The sequence below is a fragment of the Lonchura striata genome, chromosome 1A (assembly GCF_050655825.1).
Source record: "Lonchura striata isolate lonStrDom1 chromosome 1A, ASM5065582v1, whole genome shotgun sequence".
Taxonomy (NCBI): domain Eukaryota; kingdom Metazoa; phylum Chordata; class Aves; order Passeriformes; family Estrildidae; genus Lonchura; species Lonchura striata.
The window spans coordinates 69,291,774-69,312,736 of NC_140741.1; the positions used below are offsets into that span (position 1 = coordinate 69,291,774).

Consider the following 20,963-nt stretch of genomic DNA (forward strand, 5'->3'; position numbering starts at 1 on the left):
TCAACATTCTGCACTTTAGCTCCTGATGAGCTGCTACTACTACTGGAAACATGAGTTTCTCTTAGTATGTCACTTTTTTGCTCAGTGTTACACTCCACAGGAATATGAAACTAACAATTACAGGGAGGGTCTGACAAACATCTAACAACACCTAACAGCAAAACAGGCCAGAAAAATAAATGGAAGACTATGGCCTTGTTGGGAAAGACTGAACCCTAAATTTCTCCTTAGAAGATATTAGCAGATAAATGCCATGTTTGTATTCAGAGACCTTTTCTACCAGCAGCTTAAGAGCAAATAAGACCAAGCTGCTGCCCTCAAGAGTTTATAACCTTTTACAATGAGACAGGATATGTATAATGGGTGGAAAAAAAAGAAGTGATTACTCTCCTCCTTTCTACAGATGGAGATAGAGATCAAATAACATCTCTGCTATCACACAGGAAGCCTGTGGCAGCACAAAATAGGAGGAACTGGGATTTTCTGGAAGCAGATGCTCTAACCACAAACTCCCTTCTTTCCTCACTTCCCACATATTTTTGTTTAACAGCCAGCCTCGAGGCACTGCACATTGAAAGAAGAAATATCTCTGTTTACAACCACCCAGCAGCAGATGAGCTTTAGTAGGATGCTTCCCTGGTTTTCTCTGGGGAATGGAGAGGGCTGGGAGAGCAGTGGGTGGCTTTGAGAGGGGCTGGGAGATGCGATGCTTCGTGGCTGGAGGAGGAGCTGGGCATGGATCCTGCCTGTGCTGTAGGAGAGTGTGCTGGACATGGGGTACCCACAGAGCACCCCATCTCCACCTTCCTGACCAAAGAACCCGCTTGTTTTCCCATCTTAATGCTGAGCAGCCCAGCCAGAGCTTGGAAGCACGTTTTTGATCCAAGCCAGTGACAGATGAACAATTTTGGGGTTTATCGCTAATAAACACCTGAGCAGCGTAACCAGAGCCAGTTTTGCTATTGTTATGATGACACTGATACAGTGTTGATGCTGTTATGGCTGCAGAGCTCGGGCTACATTATCTTTTTGCCTCCTTCACCAGGTAACTTGAGGCCGTGGCACTATTGATCGGGGACCGCCGGGCGCTGGAGCATCCTCTCCTGTAACCGTAGCCCGCCGGGGCTATGGGGCTATTGTGAGGGCTTTGTTCAGCTGCTGACAGCTCCCAGCAAGAGCATGCAAAGGTTTTTATTGTGCCTACACCTCTTTGCCTTGTAGACAATAGGAGTGGGCTGCAGGGAGGAGAAAGTGGGCTGACTTTGGTGGAGGAGAGAGCAGGAGGTGTAGTACCCCACTTCTGAATGCTCCTGACAGCAGAAAAGGGGGTGCTCTCTCCTAGGAAGGCTGGAATGCCGTCATGCAAGGACGTTCATTTTGGGCTCCGTTGTGGATGTGAGTGCAGCCCGTTGATTATGCGGCTGTGGAAAGCAGGCTGAGCGGATCCGATAACCTGTCATCCAAGATGCATCCCTTCCCCTGCTCAGCCCTGCTCACCTGCTTCGGAAACGCACACGAAAACGCCCCGTTTGAGCAGCCCAACGCAGGCCCCGTGTCCATGGAGGAGGAGAGGACACAGGCAGCCCCAGCAGTGTGCCTGCAGCCATCCACAGCAGCGGCCAGCAGCAGCAAGCGCGGAGGAGCCAGGGACAGCGAGGAGATGTTCAAAGGCAGCCGGCGCTCTGACAAACAGAGCAGCTCCAGCAATCACACCGCTGCTGCTCAGGCACTGCCTGCCAGCACCGAGCCAGCAGTGTTTGCTGCTAAAGGGCTGAGCCAGGAAGTTATTGCACTCTGCACTCACATCCCCAGGCCGTCCATCATCCACGTGCCAAAGGTGAGTGCTCTAGAAGTCACTGTGCAACAAGGTAAGAGAACTGGCTCGCTTTTACTGAGCTGAGAAAAAAAATCCACGGGAGCATTTACCTTGTATTGATTGGCATGCAGGAAGGGACTAATGGCTGTTCTTATTAAAATAATACAATATCACAGCTGTAGCTTTCCTGGACTATTATCAGAAGCCTTAGGATATTTGTAATAATACCAGGCACTTTTACAGTATGTTTCAATCACTTGCCTTCCTATCTTTTGTTGATCTTCACTTATTTTGGATGTCATCCAAAATCCCTTGAAATTAACAGGCATCGTTTTTTTCCTTCTGACTTGAGTGAACGCTGCATTTTTGCCACTCAGCCAAGTGCCTCAAGGCTGTGGCACCAGTGGCTACAGAATCCCTTTTCCATCTTATTTTTAGCTGGCATGTGCTTGGAGACAACAGTAAAGTTTTGAATGCAGTTTTGAGTGTAGTTTTGGTGAATTCAATTTATTCTTGCTTCAATAAGATCATAAAGTTGGGTGTTTTGCCATTATTACTACTAAAATAATAAATAGTAATGGGCAAATAGTACTGTTCTCATTTTCTCTTGGCTAGGTAACCGGAGATCACAGGATTTTTTTCCTCTGATAAACCCTGAGGAATAGAAGCCACATGTGTGACTCAAATTCTTTCTATCACTGCTTTTGTTTAGGAGTCCAGTCCTCTCCCAGTTTCCCTGCCAAGTTTTGTATATTCAGAGTTCTGCTGTTTGCTTCCCCTTCACAGTCAGGTAGTGCTGTGTTTGGCAAAGGTATCTCCTTCTTTTAGAACAAGAGCTAGAAAAAGGTTTAATGTGAGATATATCTGCTGGAATTGAGAAACTTACCAGAATCAGGGTTTCCAAGTGGCTTCTGCTGCAATTACCAGAGCTGGGAGCTCTGTAGGCCACCTCAACCCTGTTGCCATCAACCACAGCTCCTGTGTAGAATATAAGTAAATAATATAAGGAAGAAATGGAGCTGCCCAAGAACAATAATTTGTAGAAGGGAGGGCTGCCTATGAAGGTGCTCTGGATTCTGAAGAAGAGCTAGCTGGCCATTATCTGGGGATGGAGTTAGTACATTTAGTCCTTCTGACATTCAAGGAGCCAAACCAGATGTTATCAAAGCCTCCTCACCAGCTGTGGTTTCACTTTTTTCATTGCTTCACTTCTGTAAAACATTTCTCTGGTTTCACTGTTGTTGATGTTGGGTTTTTGTTGGTTTTTGTTGTTGTTTTTGTTTTGCTTTGTTTGCTGGTGGGGTGTTTTGTTTGTTCATTTTGTATGTTTGTTTTTAGAGAGTTTTTGTGTGGGGTTTTTTTTGTTGTTTGGTTTGGGTTTTGGGCTTTTTTTTTCTTGCTTTGGAGGTTCAGGGTGGGTGTTAGGAAAGGCTTTCTCACCTGGAGGGCAGTGCAGCATGGGAGGAGGGCATACAGAAATGTTGGGGATGCTCTGCTTGGAGGATTACAAGACTTGGCTGGACAAATCCAGGGCTGACCTGGCATACCCTTGGCAGCCATCTGGCTTTGAGGAGGAGGGTGGAAAAGAGACCTCAGGAGGCTCCTTCCAGTCACCATTTGTGTGATTGTGTGATGTCTGGATTTTGATGCATGCATGCAGCTTATAAGCACAAGGCATCTCTTCACTGTCCCTGAGACAGCTCTTGGTTTTAAAATGGTGCTTTTGGTGTGGTGCTCTTGGCTTTACAATGGTTTTGTGACAATTTCTCCCCTCTGTCTTCTCCTACCTGCTCCCTTCCAACCACTTCACCCTTTGCCTTTGCTAACCTGCTGCTCTTCTCCGTGCTGTCAAAGCCTCTGCCAGCACCTCTCCCATGCTGTGAGTGTTCACTGTAGCAGAAGAGGTTCCTTGTGTTGGGCACAGGCATCCCAAGCCTGTGGTGTTGGAACAGGCAATGCTGCAGGGTCAAGACTGTGGCAATCCAAAGATGTTCCATGTTTATGCAGTGGTGGGATTCTGCTGGCTGTACTGAGCCAGGAGTACACATGGTCCAGTTTTGGAGTACAATTTATATGAATCTGCAACCAGAGGAGAAGTCAGGAATAGGCCAAATCCCTCTGGACAATCTGAGTGATTCAAATTCAATCATACAAGATACCACTTCTAATCTTTCATCACTGGTTTTAGGGATTCTTTAAGAACAAGCTACAAAAGAAACATCCATCAGGAAGTGTGGTCCTGCCCTGAAGTTCTTACATTCTTCTAACTCCTTTAATGTTTTCCTGTCACTGGGGAGATCTGCAAGGAAATTCCTTGTTAGAGCAGGAACTGGGCTGTCTGCTGCCCCTCACCACTGGGACCTTCCTGCCAAGGTCTGCTTGGTGACACTTGTGACATCCCACACACAGGGAGCACTTCAGTCTCCATGGCACGCACAGCCCAGATGTTGCATCTGATCACTTCCAGGCTGTCAGGGCACTCTGCAGCCAATGGGCTGAGATGATTTGGGTGGCAAGCTGGGGGGGAACAGGGGACCCCACAGAGTGTTCATGCTCAGCTTTTCTGTGAGACTTGCTGAGCAGCAGCTCTTGGTACCCTACAGCACAGCAGTGTCCTCCCTCAGCTCTGCCCATCAGCTCAGCTGGCTTGAAGATGTTAGTACCATCACCGATTGCCTTCTCAGGTAAATGGAAAATAAATAATTGAAGCAACATAAGAAGAGGGGGCTGGTCATTGGTGAAGACTGTGTGATGCACTGGCTGGAAGTCGGAGTGCAGTGGGTGGAAGAAGGAATGCAGGATGTGGACTGACTCTGGTGGGTTAAGGATGGAAGTGTGGCATGTGGAGATACTGGGGAGTTTTGACTTTCTGCCACAGTTGGGAAAGAGACATGATAAATCTGGAGAGGAAGAAGAGGATCCCAGCAATGGGACTTCAGTAGGGAGTGGGGGAGAGAGAGAGAGGTTATGGTCAAGGCATGTGATGGGCTGGGGACCACACACATCACTCCTGGTGTGAGAGGGAGGAAGAAGATGGAGAGGAAAGGTGGTGGGAGGCACACAGGACATCTGGTGTGCATGTAAGGGAAGGGACTCAGGGAAAATATGGTCCATGAGGAGAGAAAGAGGAGCACAGGACCTCTGTGAGCAGGGTGTGGGTGGCCTTGGTGGGAGGGTGGAGAGTAAAAGAGAGGTGAAAGCAAAGGGCTGATGGAGAACCAGGGCTGGAGGCATTTCAGTCCCAAAGCAGAGCTCATGCCTGTCCTAAAATAATAATATCCAGACATTGCTAAAGGAGCCAGTGAGGTCCAATGAAGAAGACCGAGGTTTCCATCCTCCTTGTCATATCTGAATTTCCCTTGGCATCTCTGTTTCTCCAGCTATAAAAGGACAGAATTTCTCCTATTTCCTCTGCAATCACAGTGAAATCTATAAATTAAAATAACATTTAGCTGCTAAGTGGCAAAGGGAAATAAACTATGGTCACACAGGAATCTCACAGTCCTACACAAGAAATCTTTAATTCATGTTCTTTCATCAAATTCTTCAACAATAGCTGAAGTAATGTCAGAATAAATACTCATAGGATTTTGTCTCCTTCATTTCTGAAATAACATCAAGGAGCTAAGGACAAATACACTGAAACTTCCAGCATCAAGAGACCTGCTGTCTACCTGTCAACATAACACTTTTCAGGCAGAGAGAGCATCAGTCCACTTTTTACTAATAGCAGCATACAATTCTAATTTGAACACATAATATACTAATTAACAAGATCTTCCAGCTGACCCTCCCTTCTGGGATGTGTAGTCACATATTTTTGATTACACCGGAGTTGCATGTATGTAACCAAATCCAGAATTTGATCAATTATTCCTTTTATGAGAAGGCTGCATCTGCTCCAGATGGAGCCAAGCTTAAATCTCATATAAACATGATCCAAACAGAAATTAGACATGAAAATAATTACCAGAGAGATTGAGTTAGAGTTGTTTGGTCACAATTACCATGGCAGCAATATGCTTGTAAATAACTAACCACCATTTTAATATTTAGGGGTTGTTTCAGTAATAAAGCATGATTAAATTTAAATGCAGTACTTGACATCTTGCATCTTTATCCTGATTCTGATGTGTAAAGAATTAATTTTCTTGTGTTTTGTGTGCTGGAGAGTCTTTATCAGCCTTTACAAGGCCATAAATCAAAGCTCCCAGAACTAGAGACAGGAACTTGTTTGCCTGGTCTTTCAACCTCAGCTACAGCATAAAAAATTTTCTCATCTTTTATTTCCAAGTGCAGTTTTAGCAACTGATAAACTCTGGGGTGAAAACTTAGAAGAAATCCTTATTGCTCTGAACCAACAACTGTGCTATGACTCCAATAAATGTTTCATGTTGACAAAAGCATATCAGTGACCCTTTCTACTTGCAATATCATTCACCTGACTTGAACTCTGTTGACCTTCACAGCCCAGATTGGTTTATTTTCCAAAACAAAAGAAACCCAAACATCATCCAGTTAATCAATGAATAATTTTTTCCCCTTTCAAGCTGTTTGAGTCACCAGAAAATCAGAAGCTGAGACCTTATACCAGAGATCATGGGAATGATATGTTGGATGAAGCTTCCAGTTGCTCCTGGGGAGCCTTAAAGAAATTGGTCTCACCTGTACCTTCCTAGATAAAGTGCCAGTCATGCCTGTAGGGTACACAGAACCCTTTAAAGGATCTCATAGCTACTTTAAAATCTTGAATGTGTAGCTTTGTCTGTTTTGCATTTGTACCTTTTTGGTACAAATGGCCATTCCTTGGCTAGAGAAGACGCTCAGTGGATTTGGTAGAGTGAAGGTTATTTTCAAGACTCTGGACATAACAGACAGGCATCTGGTACCATAATTCACATAATTCACAACAACTTTACCAGGCTATGGCCCAGAACTGATCTGAATGTTGAGACAATATTGTAAGACAAAGCCTGGTGATGACTTGTTACACATTTACAGGAGGGGAAAGTGCTCACTGAGTGGAGATACAGGACTGCAAGAGATGAGGACAGTGGGGATGGAGGATGCCCACCACTAGTGGCCTAGGTGAAGCCCTACACTGAAGTGATAAAATGTAGGCAAAATCCATAAACACACGGACTATATCAACAGTCCTTTGAAAATAATGGGACTTCTCACAGTCAAACCCACTCATGCTCATGGTTTTGTAACACCAGCTCCTAAGGACACAAGGCTCGTGAGGATTCCTGGCACTTCTCCTGCTCTCCTGGGAAAACAGCCCAGAGTGGTTGTGTTCAAACTCCCCTCAGGTGCTGGCCAGCCCTGTGGGCCTGAGTGTCTGACTGCTGAAGGAAGTATTTCAGGCATGCTTTGGGAGATAAGTATTTTGATAGGCAGCTAAAAACTAGTAGGAAAAGAACATAATTACTTGGTGATTGGGAGCTGCTCAGTACTGAGCTGGCTTTTTGCTTACCTTGGCAAAGGCTTCACTCCACCCCTCAGCAGAAAATGTTTGTGATCATTTCATCAGGGGGAATGTAGGACTTGCACAGGGATAGCCTTTTCTCCAGCAGCAAGGAAAAATTACTTTTATTTTCCCCAGTATTACTCTGGTGCAAATTTGCTTTGATTTAATCAAATTAAACCCAAAGGGTAAACCCATCTCTTCAAAGTGCTCTAGCTGGATGCTCAGTCTCACTCAGGCTGTGGTTGCCAGAGGAGCATTAACACCCTTCACTCCTCTGACATCTGCAGGAGCTCAGCCTCTCACATAAGTGTCATTTATACAGATTACATTTTTACTTTAATGCTTTGGCAAATTCATTTGGGAGATTATGGCCCTGGCCATTTGGCCAGAGCCCTCCAAGAGACTTGAGAGAGTCCTTGGACAGGATTGATTTTTTTTTTCCCTCTCTGTTTCCTTGTTCTCTGTGACCAAAATTTCTTACTAGAGCATGCTACTGTAAGGTTTCCCTTCAACTCTCCCTCTTAATCTTGACTCTGTAGCTGGCAGCTGTCTGGGGAGTGTGTGTGTGGGCTGGCAGTTCTTCACTCTCAACATAAACAGCACCTAAGTGAAACCAGACTTTCTCATTACATTTTTCTCCTTGCTCTCCACTCCCTCACAAACACAGAGGTAATGGCTGCACAGAGCCTTTTATCCTGGCTAACACACAACTCATTTTCTTCCATGGCCTGCACATATACAAAATAAAATCCATCCTAGTGGTAGAAGCAGCAGGCTCTGGTCAAAGGGATGCTGTGTCCCATCCCAGACTTTGCTGTCCCTAGGTTGGCACATCTCTGCACAGACCAAGCCCCTCCTGCCTGCAGAATTCCCCATCCAACAACTGCCCTTTCATCTTTCACATGGCATTGCTCTAGCTGACCCCAACCAAAATGGTGCAGTTTCCCTTCTCTGACAAGCTCTTCTTTTTGCTTTTTCTGAATCTCTCTCTTACCTCTTACTTCCTCAGCTGGGTTATTTTTTGCAGGGGGGTTATGCAGTTGCATTTCAGCTGCTGTTCTACAGCATCTCCTGCCTAGCAGGGTGATGAGGGACAGCCTAAGAGCTTCTTTCATGCCCACTCCTACACTGAAACCTATTCCAGCAGCTTTTGGGAGTAATGAACCTCCTCTGTGCCAACAACAATAATAAAAACAGTGGAGCTTTCAGGGAGTGCTTGGAAGTCACGAGACCCTCATTTAAAGGGAATTATGGAGAATTTGTGAAGTTTCATGAAAGGTACTTCTGAAAACAAGATATTGTAACAGGAGCACTTTGAAACCTCCTCTAGGAAATTGGAGACCACATGAAACTTGACAGGTTTTGGGTTTCATCACCAACACAGAGCAATCCAGGGTCAGTGAAGAGTTCATACCCCTTCTGCTCTTAGGGTGAACACGAGGGTCCTGGGATGCTGCTGTGTGAGTAAACACTGGCATCCCATTAGGCTTCAGGGTTTGGCTTTTGCTCACTTTAGCACCTGCAGAACCAGTACTGCTCAGCTCCATAGGTGTTCATGCCCTGCTTGCATGCTCTCCATAGCCTTGCTCTGAACTCAGTGTGAATGTTATGGTAACATTCTCCTTCCTCCTTCCTTTCAGTAAATTAAAGGGTGTTTGCCGCTCTTGGGAGGAGATAAGATGCAGTTTGAATCAATGGAGTAATTACAGAAGAATATGATACTAATGGGACTGATTTGAATGCATATCTAAGGATGAATGCTGTGGCTCCCTGCCCAGACAGTGCACACTTTCCCCATGATGAGTTATTTATGACTTGACACATCCCAGCTCTGCTGTTTTGTTGTTGATAAAGCAAACTCTGTCAATATTGTGCATTCTTACTGATCCAGGGCTGGCTGCTGAGCAGTCTTCACATCTGGCACAGCCATGGCCACTCCTTCTCCAGCAGCAAAAGCAGAAGAGAAAGGCTGACACAGCTTCAGCAAGGGCAAGTTGTGCCTGGCTGAGTGACCACAGAAGTGTCCTTCCTTGGTGGAGCAAAGGACATGGGCCATGGCACCAGTGGACATGAGAAGAGCTACTGATTTCTATCTGGACTTCTGGAAGACCTTTTATATGGTCCTCCACAATATTATTGGTTTGGGGTTAGTTTTAATAACCTAAGTTCTTTATTTAAGCAGCCTGATCCAGCACCAAACTACTCATCAGCCAGTAGGACCCTGGGGACTCTGCCTGTGAATAAAGGTCAATCCTTACAGGAACCTTACCTTATATTTGCCCAGAGACACAGAGCTCAATAAATCCAAAACTTTATAGATCTTATAAAAATAAATATAAAAAATATATATACATATTATTTGTATGATTATCAATTTATCATTATATCCAGATATAATAGATTGAGTATAGCTTTTCTGAGTCCTTCAGAGTGCACTCTGTGTGGAATCACACACTTCTGGCATGACAGTATTTATCTTTGCTTCTGCTTGTTTTCTTTGTCCCATAGCCATGTGTTGAGGACAGTTGTACCCAGAGATACTGTTATATCTAATGTACTGGGGCTGGGTGTTAAAACAAAATATTGATCTGAAAGGCCAAGGCTTGGCAGTACAGCTCTACACTGAGATCAGCATTCTGCCTCTCCCCAGACAACACACCTGGATACAGAGCTTTAGCAAAGTACTATTTAAGCCATAAGAAGACGGGTCTAATTTCTTGATTATTTTTAATGGAAACATTTAGACCACAAACAGTGCACGAATAATGCCAAAACCCCAAATCATCTGGGCCCTTAGTTCCTCTGAAAAAACTACAGAGTACTGCCAGACTCAAGGGTTTGATGTGGAGGGTTCTCCCACTGGGGATTGCCATTGATTTCAGAGCATCAGATGCAAAATGCTGTTGTTTGAGCTTTGCTTCAGAGTGTGCACACAGAGCTTTGTGTTGGTGAGGACTCCACATGGAGGCTGAACACCCCCCAGAACAATGGCAGGCTGCTGTAATTTGGGACCAAACATTTGCTATACATTTAGAATGTAGCCCTGCTCTTTCTGTCCCCCTCTTTTCCACACACCAGCAGCCAGGAGCCTCCAGCTGCTCTGTCTAAATTGGTGCTTTTTTTGTAACTAGCACTAGCAGAAGGGACCCTTAGCTCTCCTGCCCTGACACAAAGCAGACAGATGCTGTGGCTAAAAGACAATCCCTTCCCAGGGGACAGGGCTGGCCTCTCACCTGTACACACACACACAGTTCCTCCAGCCCTGCTGATGGACTGGCTATATGAAGAGAAGCTAAGCAAGGACAAAGCTAGCAAATAATTCAGTGGGTAGAAGCTGCTGTATTATATTTACTGCCAAATGCCACAAATAATGTGTTCCTTGCTCTGCAATTTCAGATGTAAATAGTGGGGGTTAGTAAAAAGGTCTAACTGACCTGATTGCTGACAGGATTTGTGTCTGTCCTTTGGCTTAGTACCAAAAGCAGTGGCTAGATGCCAAAAGATAATTTTTAGGTACCTCAAATGAAATTTTAACAGATACTTCTTTCTGCTGAGTACCTTGAGTCCTTCGCTTGTCATGTACAGCAACCAACCCCTGCTAACCAAAACTGGGCAGCAAAAAGTAGTAATAGGGCAGGACCTTGTTTCAGTAGTAGATCTCAATCTTCCACAGCCTAACTGTATGATCTAGAACCTTCCAGGGGAAAAAGAAAAAGTAATTTAGTGCAGTTTGACTTTGCTGTCCAGGTTGCAGCTCAATGAAATTTCAGAGGACTGGTACAAATTCTTAATGGCTGAGTGCTGTCTTCACATGCAATAGTGCTCAAGTGACCCAGGCATCAACACCTGCATTGAATGGCACTCATCTCTCTCTAGAGTGGGACATTTTCCAGACTTTAATTTGTGTGAGCAAAAATCTGCCTTATTCCCTATAAGGACCACAGTAATGTGTGTTCAGCTTCTTTGGATGTCTCCATTGGAAAGTCCTTTCCTAATATTAAGCTAAATTTGTCCTCTGATTCCACAAACCAAAAGCTCTTCTGTCTGCTGCCACCTTCCTCTGCAGACCTTGACAAACCACTCCTTTAATATCCCAAGACTTTGGTGCTCACTATCCCAAGGCTGAGTGGGTATGTGACCTTCTAGACATTAAAAGTAAATATGACTTAGGCAAAAATCAGTTTCAGTTCTTCTTCCTTCTACTCAGCTCCAAAACCTGATTGAGCTTCACTCCTTCATGTTGTGTTTCTCTCCTCTCTCTGGAAATTTTTCTTCCACTTTCTCTGCTGTTATTCAATCATATGTGATCATTTGACAAACTACCTAATATTCATTATGCTGCTACCATAAAATTCCCATTATAGACGAACCTCCACACTTTGCAGCTGTGACATTTGCAAATGGGAAATTAAAAAAACCCCACTACAATAGTTTTTTATGTTTCAGCCAAATATAATCATATAAATAATTTCAAATGTTGCAACCCCATAATTTCAAGACAAGTTTGTTTTTATTGCATAATAATTCAGCAGTTCCTCATCTGGTGTTATAACTTGGTTTAAAAGAAAAGTGTGTGAAATTAAATCTCAGATCTTGAGATCCCCTGGTCTGAAATCATTCACAGTTTCTGAAAGGGAAGAGTGGCAGAACCAGCTCTCAGGAAACTCAAACAATAAACCCAAGCAGTAAAGGAAAATTATTATGCTGAGTCACCATCCATTAGCAGAAAAATCTCCCGAGCAGGATGGAATCTGTTCATGTACAATTTAGAATGGTGAAAAAGAAAAGTATTTAAGGTCCAAAAATGGCCCTGACATGATAGATACAGGTAAATGTATAGGGAGAAGAGAATTTTTGTGCCAACAAGATTCTCTCTGAAAGTCACACTAAGAGCCTGTGGGTGCCTGCTGCTCCTGCCCCAGCACAGCTCCAGGGACAGGAGGGACTGGAACCAGTTATTTCGGCTCTGACTGAAGCCAGTGGCCTTAAGCAACTGCTTATCCTTATTCTTCTGTCTATAAGTTTTTTTGTGAAATTCTTCAGTTTTCAGAGGGATTTGTCTTTCTTGTAGGAGGATTTTCCCAGAGGGCTTTGCTCGTACATGTAGGGAAGAAAGCAGGCACAAGCAGATTTTAATTAAACTATTCTTTCAGCTCCCCAGGCTTGTGCAACTTAACTTCTTCTCAGAGATAATATTAACACTTGCATCATTTTTCATTATTGTTAGTTTTGCTTGTGGAATTGCACTGGCAAGAAACCCCCTGGAAGCAAATGCTCATTGAATCCTATTGTTTCCATTCCCTTCAGCCATCATTTCTCAGCCAAGGAACAAATGGTACCAGCGACAGGAAGGAGCTTGATTTTTCAACAAAATCAGCAGAATTGCACATGGACAGAACAGGCATAATGTCTCACTAAGATCTGCCTGGTTAAAGAAGTTATTTGTCAATAAAATGTTTAAAAATAAAAGAGAAACTGGTACTCTCTGTAGAGGGCTGAGATGGGAGACAGAAATCAGTGGCATTGCAGTGGCAGAGGGAGGGAGGGAGAGCAGGGATGTGGGAAGTGGGGGGAGCCTTCCACTGGCCCCCAATCAGCATCTCTGCCCCTCTCCTCACCCATGGGTCAGCTCATTAGCAGCCCTAATTGCCATCCGAAGTGAGAAAATAACCACCAGCCCAGCGGAATATCCTGGGATTAGCCTCTCAGGCCTGCCAGGGCTGAGCTCAAGCTTTGCCCTGCTCTGAATAATGAAAAGATGAATAAAAAGTGGATTGAGGGAGCTGGGTACTCTGGGTACTCTGTTGCCTCCAAAGTGCGACCCTGAGCTGCTCCGTGTCGAGGCTCGGCATTTGTTGCCAGCACAGGGAGAAGGGGCGGCTCTCCTGAAGCGGATGGCAAAGCCCGGCTAGGTTGAAACCCCAGGAGGGAGGAATGCAAATAGTCACTACAAAGAAGCAGCTGGAGCCCAGCGTGCTCTCTCCAGGAGATTTTGGGGGCCAGACAAAGCTGTGAGCGTGTCAGCAGTTGACACTGACATAGTGAGGTGATGTCTCATCAGCAGATGGGCTCCTAACCAGAGATGTGCTGCCACTCCTCCTTTTCAGGGGGTGAAACGCTGAGGGGACCCCCGAGGGCTCCCCCCATCTCCCGGGGCTGGAGGTGGATGCAGGAGAGGGATCCCTGGCTGTGCCTGCCCCTGGGGCACGGACAGCCGCTCTCCAGCACGGGGACTCTGAGCTCAGAATGTTTCTGCACACCCAGAACTCTTCCCCCAGCCTGCAGGACTGTGCAAAACACACTGCTTATTTTAAGAAACCATGCAGCTATTCAAGATGCACCAAGGCATTGGAGGGAAGGAGTCTAATCTAATCTGATGGGTTTTTCATGGCGTGTTTCTTTCCTAAAATACAGTGTCACTGTGATGTTCCTCTCTGCTCTGATTGCTGTCACACTATGTGGGTCTGACCCTTTGGTCCTTTTCCACACTTTTTGCTTTCCTCTCCTCCCAGCCAGCCTTTCATCTTTTATTTCTTAATGTTTCTCTCTAAAGTGCATGATATGCTGCTGTAAAACTTAACCTGGCTTTTGAAATGCCTGTGTAATGTATAACAAGAAATGCTAGATGTGGGATCTGGAGGATGCTGCTCCTCCACTTCCTTTCTGCCCCCTCCAAAACAAACAAATAATTTACATTTTTGGACTGATGAGTTCTATGTGCTGGTTTTGCTTATAGCTTTAGACCCAGTGCAGTTGTTCAAGCATAGTCAGGGGGTTGGTGGACTCCTAGAAGGGCTAAGAAGTAAATGCAGAGGGTGTGAGACCTAACCCAGCCTGTCACCCAAGAAATCCCAGCCCGAGAGCATCACCAGCAGGAGGCAGAAGTGGGAGGGAAAAAGAAACTTAATGCTGAAAAACTCGAAATGAGGCAAGTTTTGGGAGGAAACTGAAATCTGTCTTGATCCTGCTTCCTCTCCTGCTCCTCCCGAGGTCAGTGTGGTTTGAAGAAGAGCAGCACAGAGACCTGAATATGTATTCTGTAATTTCAATCATACAATACAATCATACCATTTCATACCTGAAATTATGTCTCTTTCTGCTAAATAAATCTTTAGTGTTGTTTGGCAAACAAAACAAAACAAAATTAAAAGCCAAGATGAAAAACTTGGATCAACTCTAATAAATTTATTAATATTCACCATGACTGTATGTCAGAAAGCTGTAGTTTCATATGGCTTCTAAAAGTATTGATGTTTGGTAACAGTGGGGGTATTTTGGCTCTGCTCTTCTGTCTTTCCTGGTTGTATCATTAAATGCATCACAAGGGTGACACCAGCCAACCTCTAGAAATGCCCAACTACAGTGATGCTGCTGATTGTCTGTAAATTATCAGTTCAAAGGCTTTTAATGTATTTCGGACCTCAGTCATAATGGATCTCTGATGATGCCAAAGGGTAATAAGATAATGGATGTGTATTTTCCAGCATTGTGCTTCCCTCCTCCTGCTGGTCTGCTCCGTGCAGGTGGGGCTGGGGGCAGGAACCCAAACCAGCTGTGCTGCACATCAGGTCTGCAAGTGAAATAATAAGGAGCAGCTTAGCAGGATTACTGAACTGATGCAGGAGTTTGGCATCCCATCATCTTTCTGCTTACCCTAGGGGAGTGTGGTGAACATGTGTGATTGATGTTCTGGGTCTTGCAGAGGACACGGGCAATCCTATATGGCAAGGCAACTGTTTTTCAACAAGAAATTAGAAGTGAGCTACTCCATTTTAGTTTTTTTAACCTCTTTTTATCTTTGTCCATGGAATGTCTTGAAAACAAAGGTGGGGAAGTTTGGGAAGGAATGTCCTAGGTAACTGGGATGCAGGGATTTGATGCAGAGCTTTCCTTACTGCAAATTATAACATATCCTATCTATTATTAGGAGATTTGTGGGACTGATACACTGCCAAGGTCAGATTAGGAGTTCTGGAAGTTTAGCTTTGGTTTCAAAGGGAGATATTCCTCCAATAATCCTTTGCACAGGAATGCAGAGGGGAGTTGTCTCTCTGCTGAGGGACTGACAGATTTATTACCCTGCTATCTGCAGTGAGCTGGGCTTGGAAAGGGCAGCAGTGGAAGGCTGCTTCCTTGTCTGCAGAAGACATTAAGCCCTGCCTCGCTGATAGAAGAAAATCATGGTGGCTTCCCCCTCCCAGCAGATCATTTTCCTTTCCATTTCCCATCTTTTGTCCCCCCTCCTGCCATATCAAGGCACTTTACAGCAGCTCTGATTGCTGCACCCCCAAATTGCTACAGCTCTGCCAGTTTCTCTTCAGTACCTTCTACTCTCCAAGAAAAATCATGTAGTATGAGCTTGGTGGCTTGTTTTCAACTTAGGGAGCAACTCCTCCCTTCTTCAGAGGGACTTTGAAATGAAATCTCCTGCCTAATATTTGCAAAACCTTCTACAGAGAAGAGTCTGCAACCTCAGTACCCCAAGCTTGCCAGGTGCTGCTGAAGATGAGGGTGGCTGTTCCATCTGGGTATTACATCTGGATTGAACATGTATTACAGGGAAATACTTTCTTACAGTTTTGGAGCGTCCCCTTTTTTAACCCAGATTTTGCAGAGCAGCCTATGCAGACAGCACATACTTCAGGTTTGTGTAGTGGCTCCTCACCTGCCTTCCTCCCCAGCAGAGCCTTCCTCATCTCCAGAGTCCTGGGCTGCAGAGGGAGGATCCCTTTTTCCTCCCAGGTTTAGCCTGCAGGTTGACACATGGATCAGCCTTGCCCCATCTGCACTCCTGCCCTCTTTGTTTGTCCCCTCTGCTCCCCAGTTTCTTGCCACAGCTGGGACTCAGGAGGTTTGGAGCAGGTTTTGGTGGGGCAGGGAGAAGTCTCACCACAGTAACCCCACAGATGGAGCTGGTGTCACAACAGGGCTCTGCTGCAATCACTGAGGTTCACTGGGATCAGCAGTGGCTGGTGAGACACAGGCTCTGTGCTCTACTGATCTCCCTGCTCCCAGCCCTGTCTCTCCTAAAGATATCCCAAGCCTTACTGGAGGATAAGAAGCTGTCCTAAAAGGGTGGGGTGGATGGCTTCTCCAGAGAGCAATATTGTTCATGGACAGCTCCCACCCACACAGGAGGACTGCTCCATCCTTTTATTTCCACCTTCCTGCCTTAATCCAGGATATTCCCTGGCAAGCAGCCTGCAGGCTCAAATGACCTGTTGGCCTCAATCCACTGCTTGCATAAATTCTGCAAGGAAGTCTGTCAATACTAAAACACCCAAGAAATGAGTTTGTATCAAATTCCTCTGTTCTCTCATGAGATATTTGAAATCAGATCATAGCTGATAGTTAAAGGTTTGACCACTTCACATTCCTGGGAAAAAAGTTTCTTTCCTTTACATCTTGCATATTGGAGCCTCTCATTTATAATACTCCCACATCCCTGCAGGATAAAATTGCTCCTTTCTGCTGATGTGGTCATGCAAAGTCCTCTAGAGAATTAGAAATCACTGCCTGTCTTCAGAATGTTGATGTAATAAAAAGAAGGCACTCTGAAAGAAATCCATGACAAAATGAATAGCCTGAAAAGGCAGAATCTTTATGCACATCTAATCTAACCTCTCAAAGAGCACAGCCATTGACTAGTATACAGCAATATTCCCACAAAGACCAACAAGAAAATTCAGCAGCTTTTCAGCTTGTCTTTGAAAGACATGTCTGTTTTACTCCATCAGTTTTGAAAGGGCATTGCTTAGAGCTAAGGAACATGGGGGTTTTATTCAGTTTCTGCAGAAAAATAAAAGGAGATGCAGCCTTCTTCTTACTGCTGATGGCTGAATTTACTTCTTTCTCTAAATTCTTGTAGTTTGAGCCTCCTGCAGGCATTTTTGCCTGGTTAACTTCTAGGAATTGTTCCTCAGTAATGAAAGATTCCTTGTTAGCAGCATCCTAAGCACCACATTCCTGATAGGCCTTTGAACTCATGGGAAGGCAACACCTTCCTTTTCTGGAAAGCAATTCTGGACCAAGGATTTGAATGTTATTTGTGCTTGGAATGCAGAATACATTTGATAGGAATGCAACTGTTTGCTCCCTGCCAAAAATCACACCTGTGAGCCTTTGATTTAGGGAATCCTATTGTGATGAAAAAGGCTTTGTAAAATAGCAGTGCAGTCTCCCCCTGTGAAACAGAAGATTAAATCGTGATTACCCTGCTGTTGACTCAACTGTTAGCAGCTGAAATATTATTTGCTCAACACACTTAACTCAGTTATGATCTGCAGAAAGATGCTGTGGTTAGAGTGATTCTGAAACACAATGGAGCTGCACAACTTCCCCATTAAAAGAGAATTATTCTTATTTACCAAAGGGAAAATTAAAAGCAGGTTTTCATGAGAAGCACAAGCCAATACAGCTCTGCTTGGCTGCCAAAAGGGACAGTTCTGCTTGCCTGTACCATCCCACCCAACCCTCTTCCTGGCTGTGCATTCCTGCCACCCCCACAGTGCCAGGCTGGCAGCTGAGGAACCACATGGTGAGGCAGGTCAGCCTGATAATCTGCCTGAAAAATGAGCCTCCAAACAGATCCAACTGCCTGGCAGCTGCACCACGAGTTGTGCTGACACAAGGCAGCAAGAAGAAACATGCAGCCAGCGCAGGGAGTAGGCAGGACCACATCTTTGGGTGGCAATATGGTCTCAGATTGGCTTAAACTGGTTGTGAGCCGTGGGTTTGGGGACTGAAGGGTCAGACCAGTGCTGGGACTGGTCCAGCACAGTGAGGTCCTGCTTCCCTCAGAGGGTTTTACAAGCAGACACCAGAAAATCTCTTGACCAAGGCAAGAGGAAGGCTGATGCTGGCTGCAGCCAGAGAATGTGGATTGAGTGTGATGGCACCCAAGCCCAGCAGCCTGGCCAGTGCCCACATGTGGGAGCACAGTGCCAGCTTTGCCCTGCCAAGGCTTGTCATGGTCAGGAGCTGGTCTAGGAGATCCCAACCCTTTGTATTCATGTTGATATAAAGTTGTAAATGCACGTGATGGCCCCAGTGAGAGATGGTGCTGGTGTCTCCCATGGACAGGCAGTGCTGCATTTGCTGGAAGGGACACAGGGAGTCCCCAGACCTTTTCTTCTCATTCCTGCACATGGGTGAAAAGATGAATTTCCTGGGGCAATAAAGGAAGGAGTAACCCTCTCCACATTGCTACTACCCCGTGTAACACACATTTAACAACTTGTGCAATATTAGTAACTCAGTTCCCACTGCAGCTGTGTCCTCCCTCCAAGCTGACATTATATGGGCTGCCCGTGGCTCACAGGTTTTAATGCACCCTCAGTGAGGGGATATCACTGTGGTCTGCATTTCTGCATGTTTCACACTGTGCTGCAGGCTGTACTCAGCCTCCTGCTCTGAGCTGATGCACAGCTCAGCCCCTCCACATGCCACCTGCACAGAGGGGGGCTGGAGGAATGCTGGGGATAAATCACTGAGGAGGAACGTGCCCATTAAGGGGGGACGTGACAAACCCCTGCACTAAGGCACCCCAGGGCTCTGCATCTTGTTTTCATCTTGTGAAAGCAGAACATTTTTAGATCGTATTTCTACCAGTGCTAGTGATGTTTAGATAAAAGGGTTTTTCAAGGCTCTTTGTCTCATTTTCCTGTCTAATGCCAGCAGAGGAGTGCAGCTCCTCTGATCTGGGTGCTGGGTGTCCAGGGAGTCCAAGCTGCTGCTGCTGTAGCTGGCCATCTTCTTTGCACTGTATATGTGCCATCAGCTGGTTCCCAAACAGTAATGAGGATTTTCCTCTTAGCAAATCCCAGATAAAAATGTGGGAGACCCCATCTTGAGCCAGCAGGAGCTGCAGGAACAAGGCTACAAGGCTAAGGAGCAGGCAGGGTAGCTGAGGCTGAGAAACTGTCCTTCAAGGCTCCCACAACATAACTTCAAGGTCAAATTTATTATTTAAAATCAGCCAAAAAGGGCAGTCCATCCTCTTCCTCTTCCTTCCCCACACTGTCCTGGTGCTGGACAGCATTTACAGAATGACCAGGAATGGGCAACTGTTCCAGGGCCCCAGTGCTGGCACTGCCTGAGCAAAGAGCTTCATCCCAGACTGATTTTGCTCCTCTGAGGATCCCTCCTGGCTTTCAGCACTGCTCCCATAGAACTGTTCTGCTAGACAAAACATTGGCTGGAATTGTTAACGCTGCTGTGCTGATAAAGATCTCACCACTCCCTCCCCCAAAAGCTCTACCAAGCTTCAGCAGAAATAGGAGCCCAGAGGCTGCTTTGCTGCCAGCTGGCCCATCCCTTACTGTAGGGTCGAAGAGGAGTTTGGGGGTGATCAGTTCATAACTCAGGAGGGCTTTTCCTGCCTGACACACCCAGGTGCCCCTGCCAGGGGATGCAGGGACATCCTCTGGCAGGTCTATCTGCCCCGATTCTGACTAGACAAGATCACCAGCCTGTTCCTTCCAACCTGTGGACAATAATTAGATTTCCTGTGGGGATGACATCTCGCTGCACTTCCCGTGACTGAGGCTGAGGGGTCTTTTTCAGTCTCTGCAGGTTTGGGTACCCCTGGTTCTGAGTGTATCTTCTGCACCCAGTCAGCAGCCAGGGCTCACAGTGGCAGTGTGCTCTGTGGGAAATGGGGACGCTTACTAAAGGGGTTTAAGTTTGCTCAAACTTGCACAACAAGAACAAGCAGAATGGAGAAGTCTTTCTCCATCAGATATAACAGACTTCAAGCAATTCTCTTTTGGAACAAGAATACAGTGACCCCCATCTGAGTAACTGATAGCCAAGAAACACAGTTATTACACTAATTAATTTATTAATAGCCAAGTACCAGTCATGAAAGAAAGGTACTTGCTTTTCTGAGACTTTTATCTGAATGATTTAACTAACGTTGCGTGACTAATTCGTGCTTTTGAGCAGACCAAGCTGTACATTAATCTGAGTTTAGTTTTTCCAAAGGGCAGTTCAATTCCAGGTTTTCAGCACTAATAGACTTTTATGATTGCAGAAGTGAAGTTGAAAATAAACCAGAGACTGCAGAACGTTCTTTACTCTGAAAGTTTGGTGACTTGTGGAGGCCAAGCAGATTTATGTATTTCTCCTTGCAGAGGTCACATATTTTTAGCTCCCAGACAGTTTTGTGAGATGCAGAATCTGAACCACCAGGCTCTGAGACAAAAGTAACCAGAGGCTTTTAAAAGTTGGTTCTGGTGTCTGTCTGTTGCTCTTGATTGTTCTGGGATTTTTTTTTTTTTTGGTCTTTTTTGTTTGTTTTCGGGTTTGGTTTTAATTTTATTTTGCTTTTGTTTGTTTTGGGTTTTGTTTTGGTTTGGTTTTTTTGTTTTGTTGATTTTTGTTTTGTTTTTGGTTTTAGTTTTGTTTAGGTGAGTTTTTAAATTATTCTAAGACTAGAACATCACTGGGTGCATAGGGATGGATGGATGGATGGCAGAGGCTCTTTGGGAGTGCAGGGTGGTGCAAGAAGGAAGGAAGTTCTGCTGTGGTGAAGGGGCACACCTGAAACCAGGGTATAGGAGTTGAGAAGCCCATTGAGGCATGTGTAAAAGACACATGGGCATGTCCTGGAAGCATTCTTCAAGTTGTCTGTGCACTTTTGCCCTTGTGCAGTGCTCATTTAATCACAGGACAGGC

The 20,963-nt window shown here is 45.3% G+C and overlaps 1 protein-coding gene across 1 annotated transcript in view; it reads left to right on the plus strand.

Annotated features, from left to right (window-relative positions):
• The first annotated feature begins 491 nt into the window (after positions 1–491).
• Positions 492–20,963, plus strand: part of FAM107B (family with sequence similarity 107 member B) — a 118,273-nt gene continuing 97,801 nt past the window's right edge. The window contains exon 1 of the mRNA XM_021531014.4: positions 492–1,837. Within this exon, the coding sequence (XP_021386689.4) occupies positions 1,466–1,837 (372 nt within the window). The 5' untranslated portion in view covers positions 492–1,465. The remainder of the gene's footprint in view (positions 1,838–20,963) is intronic.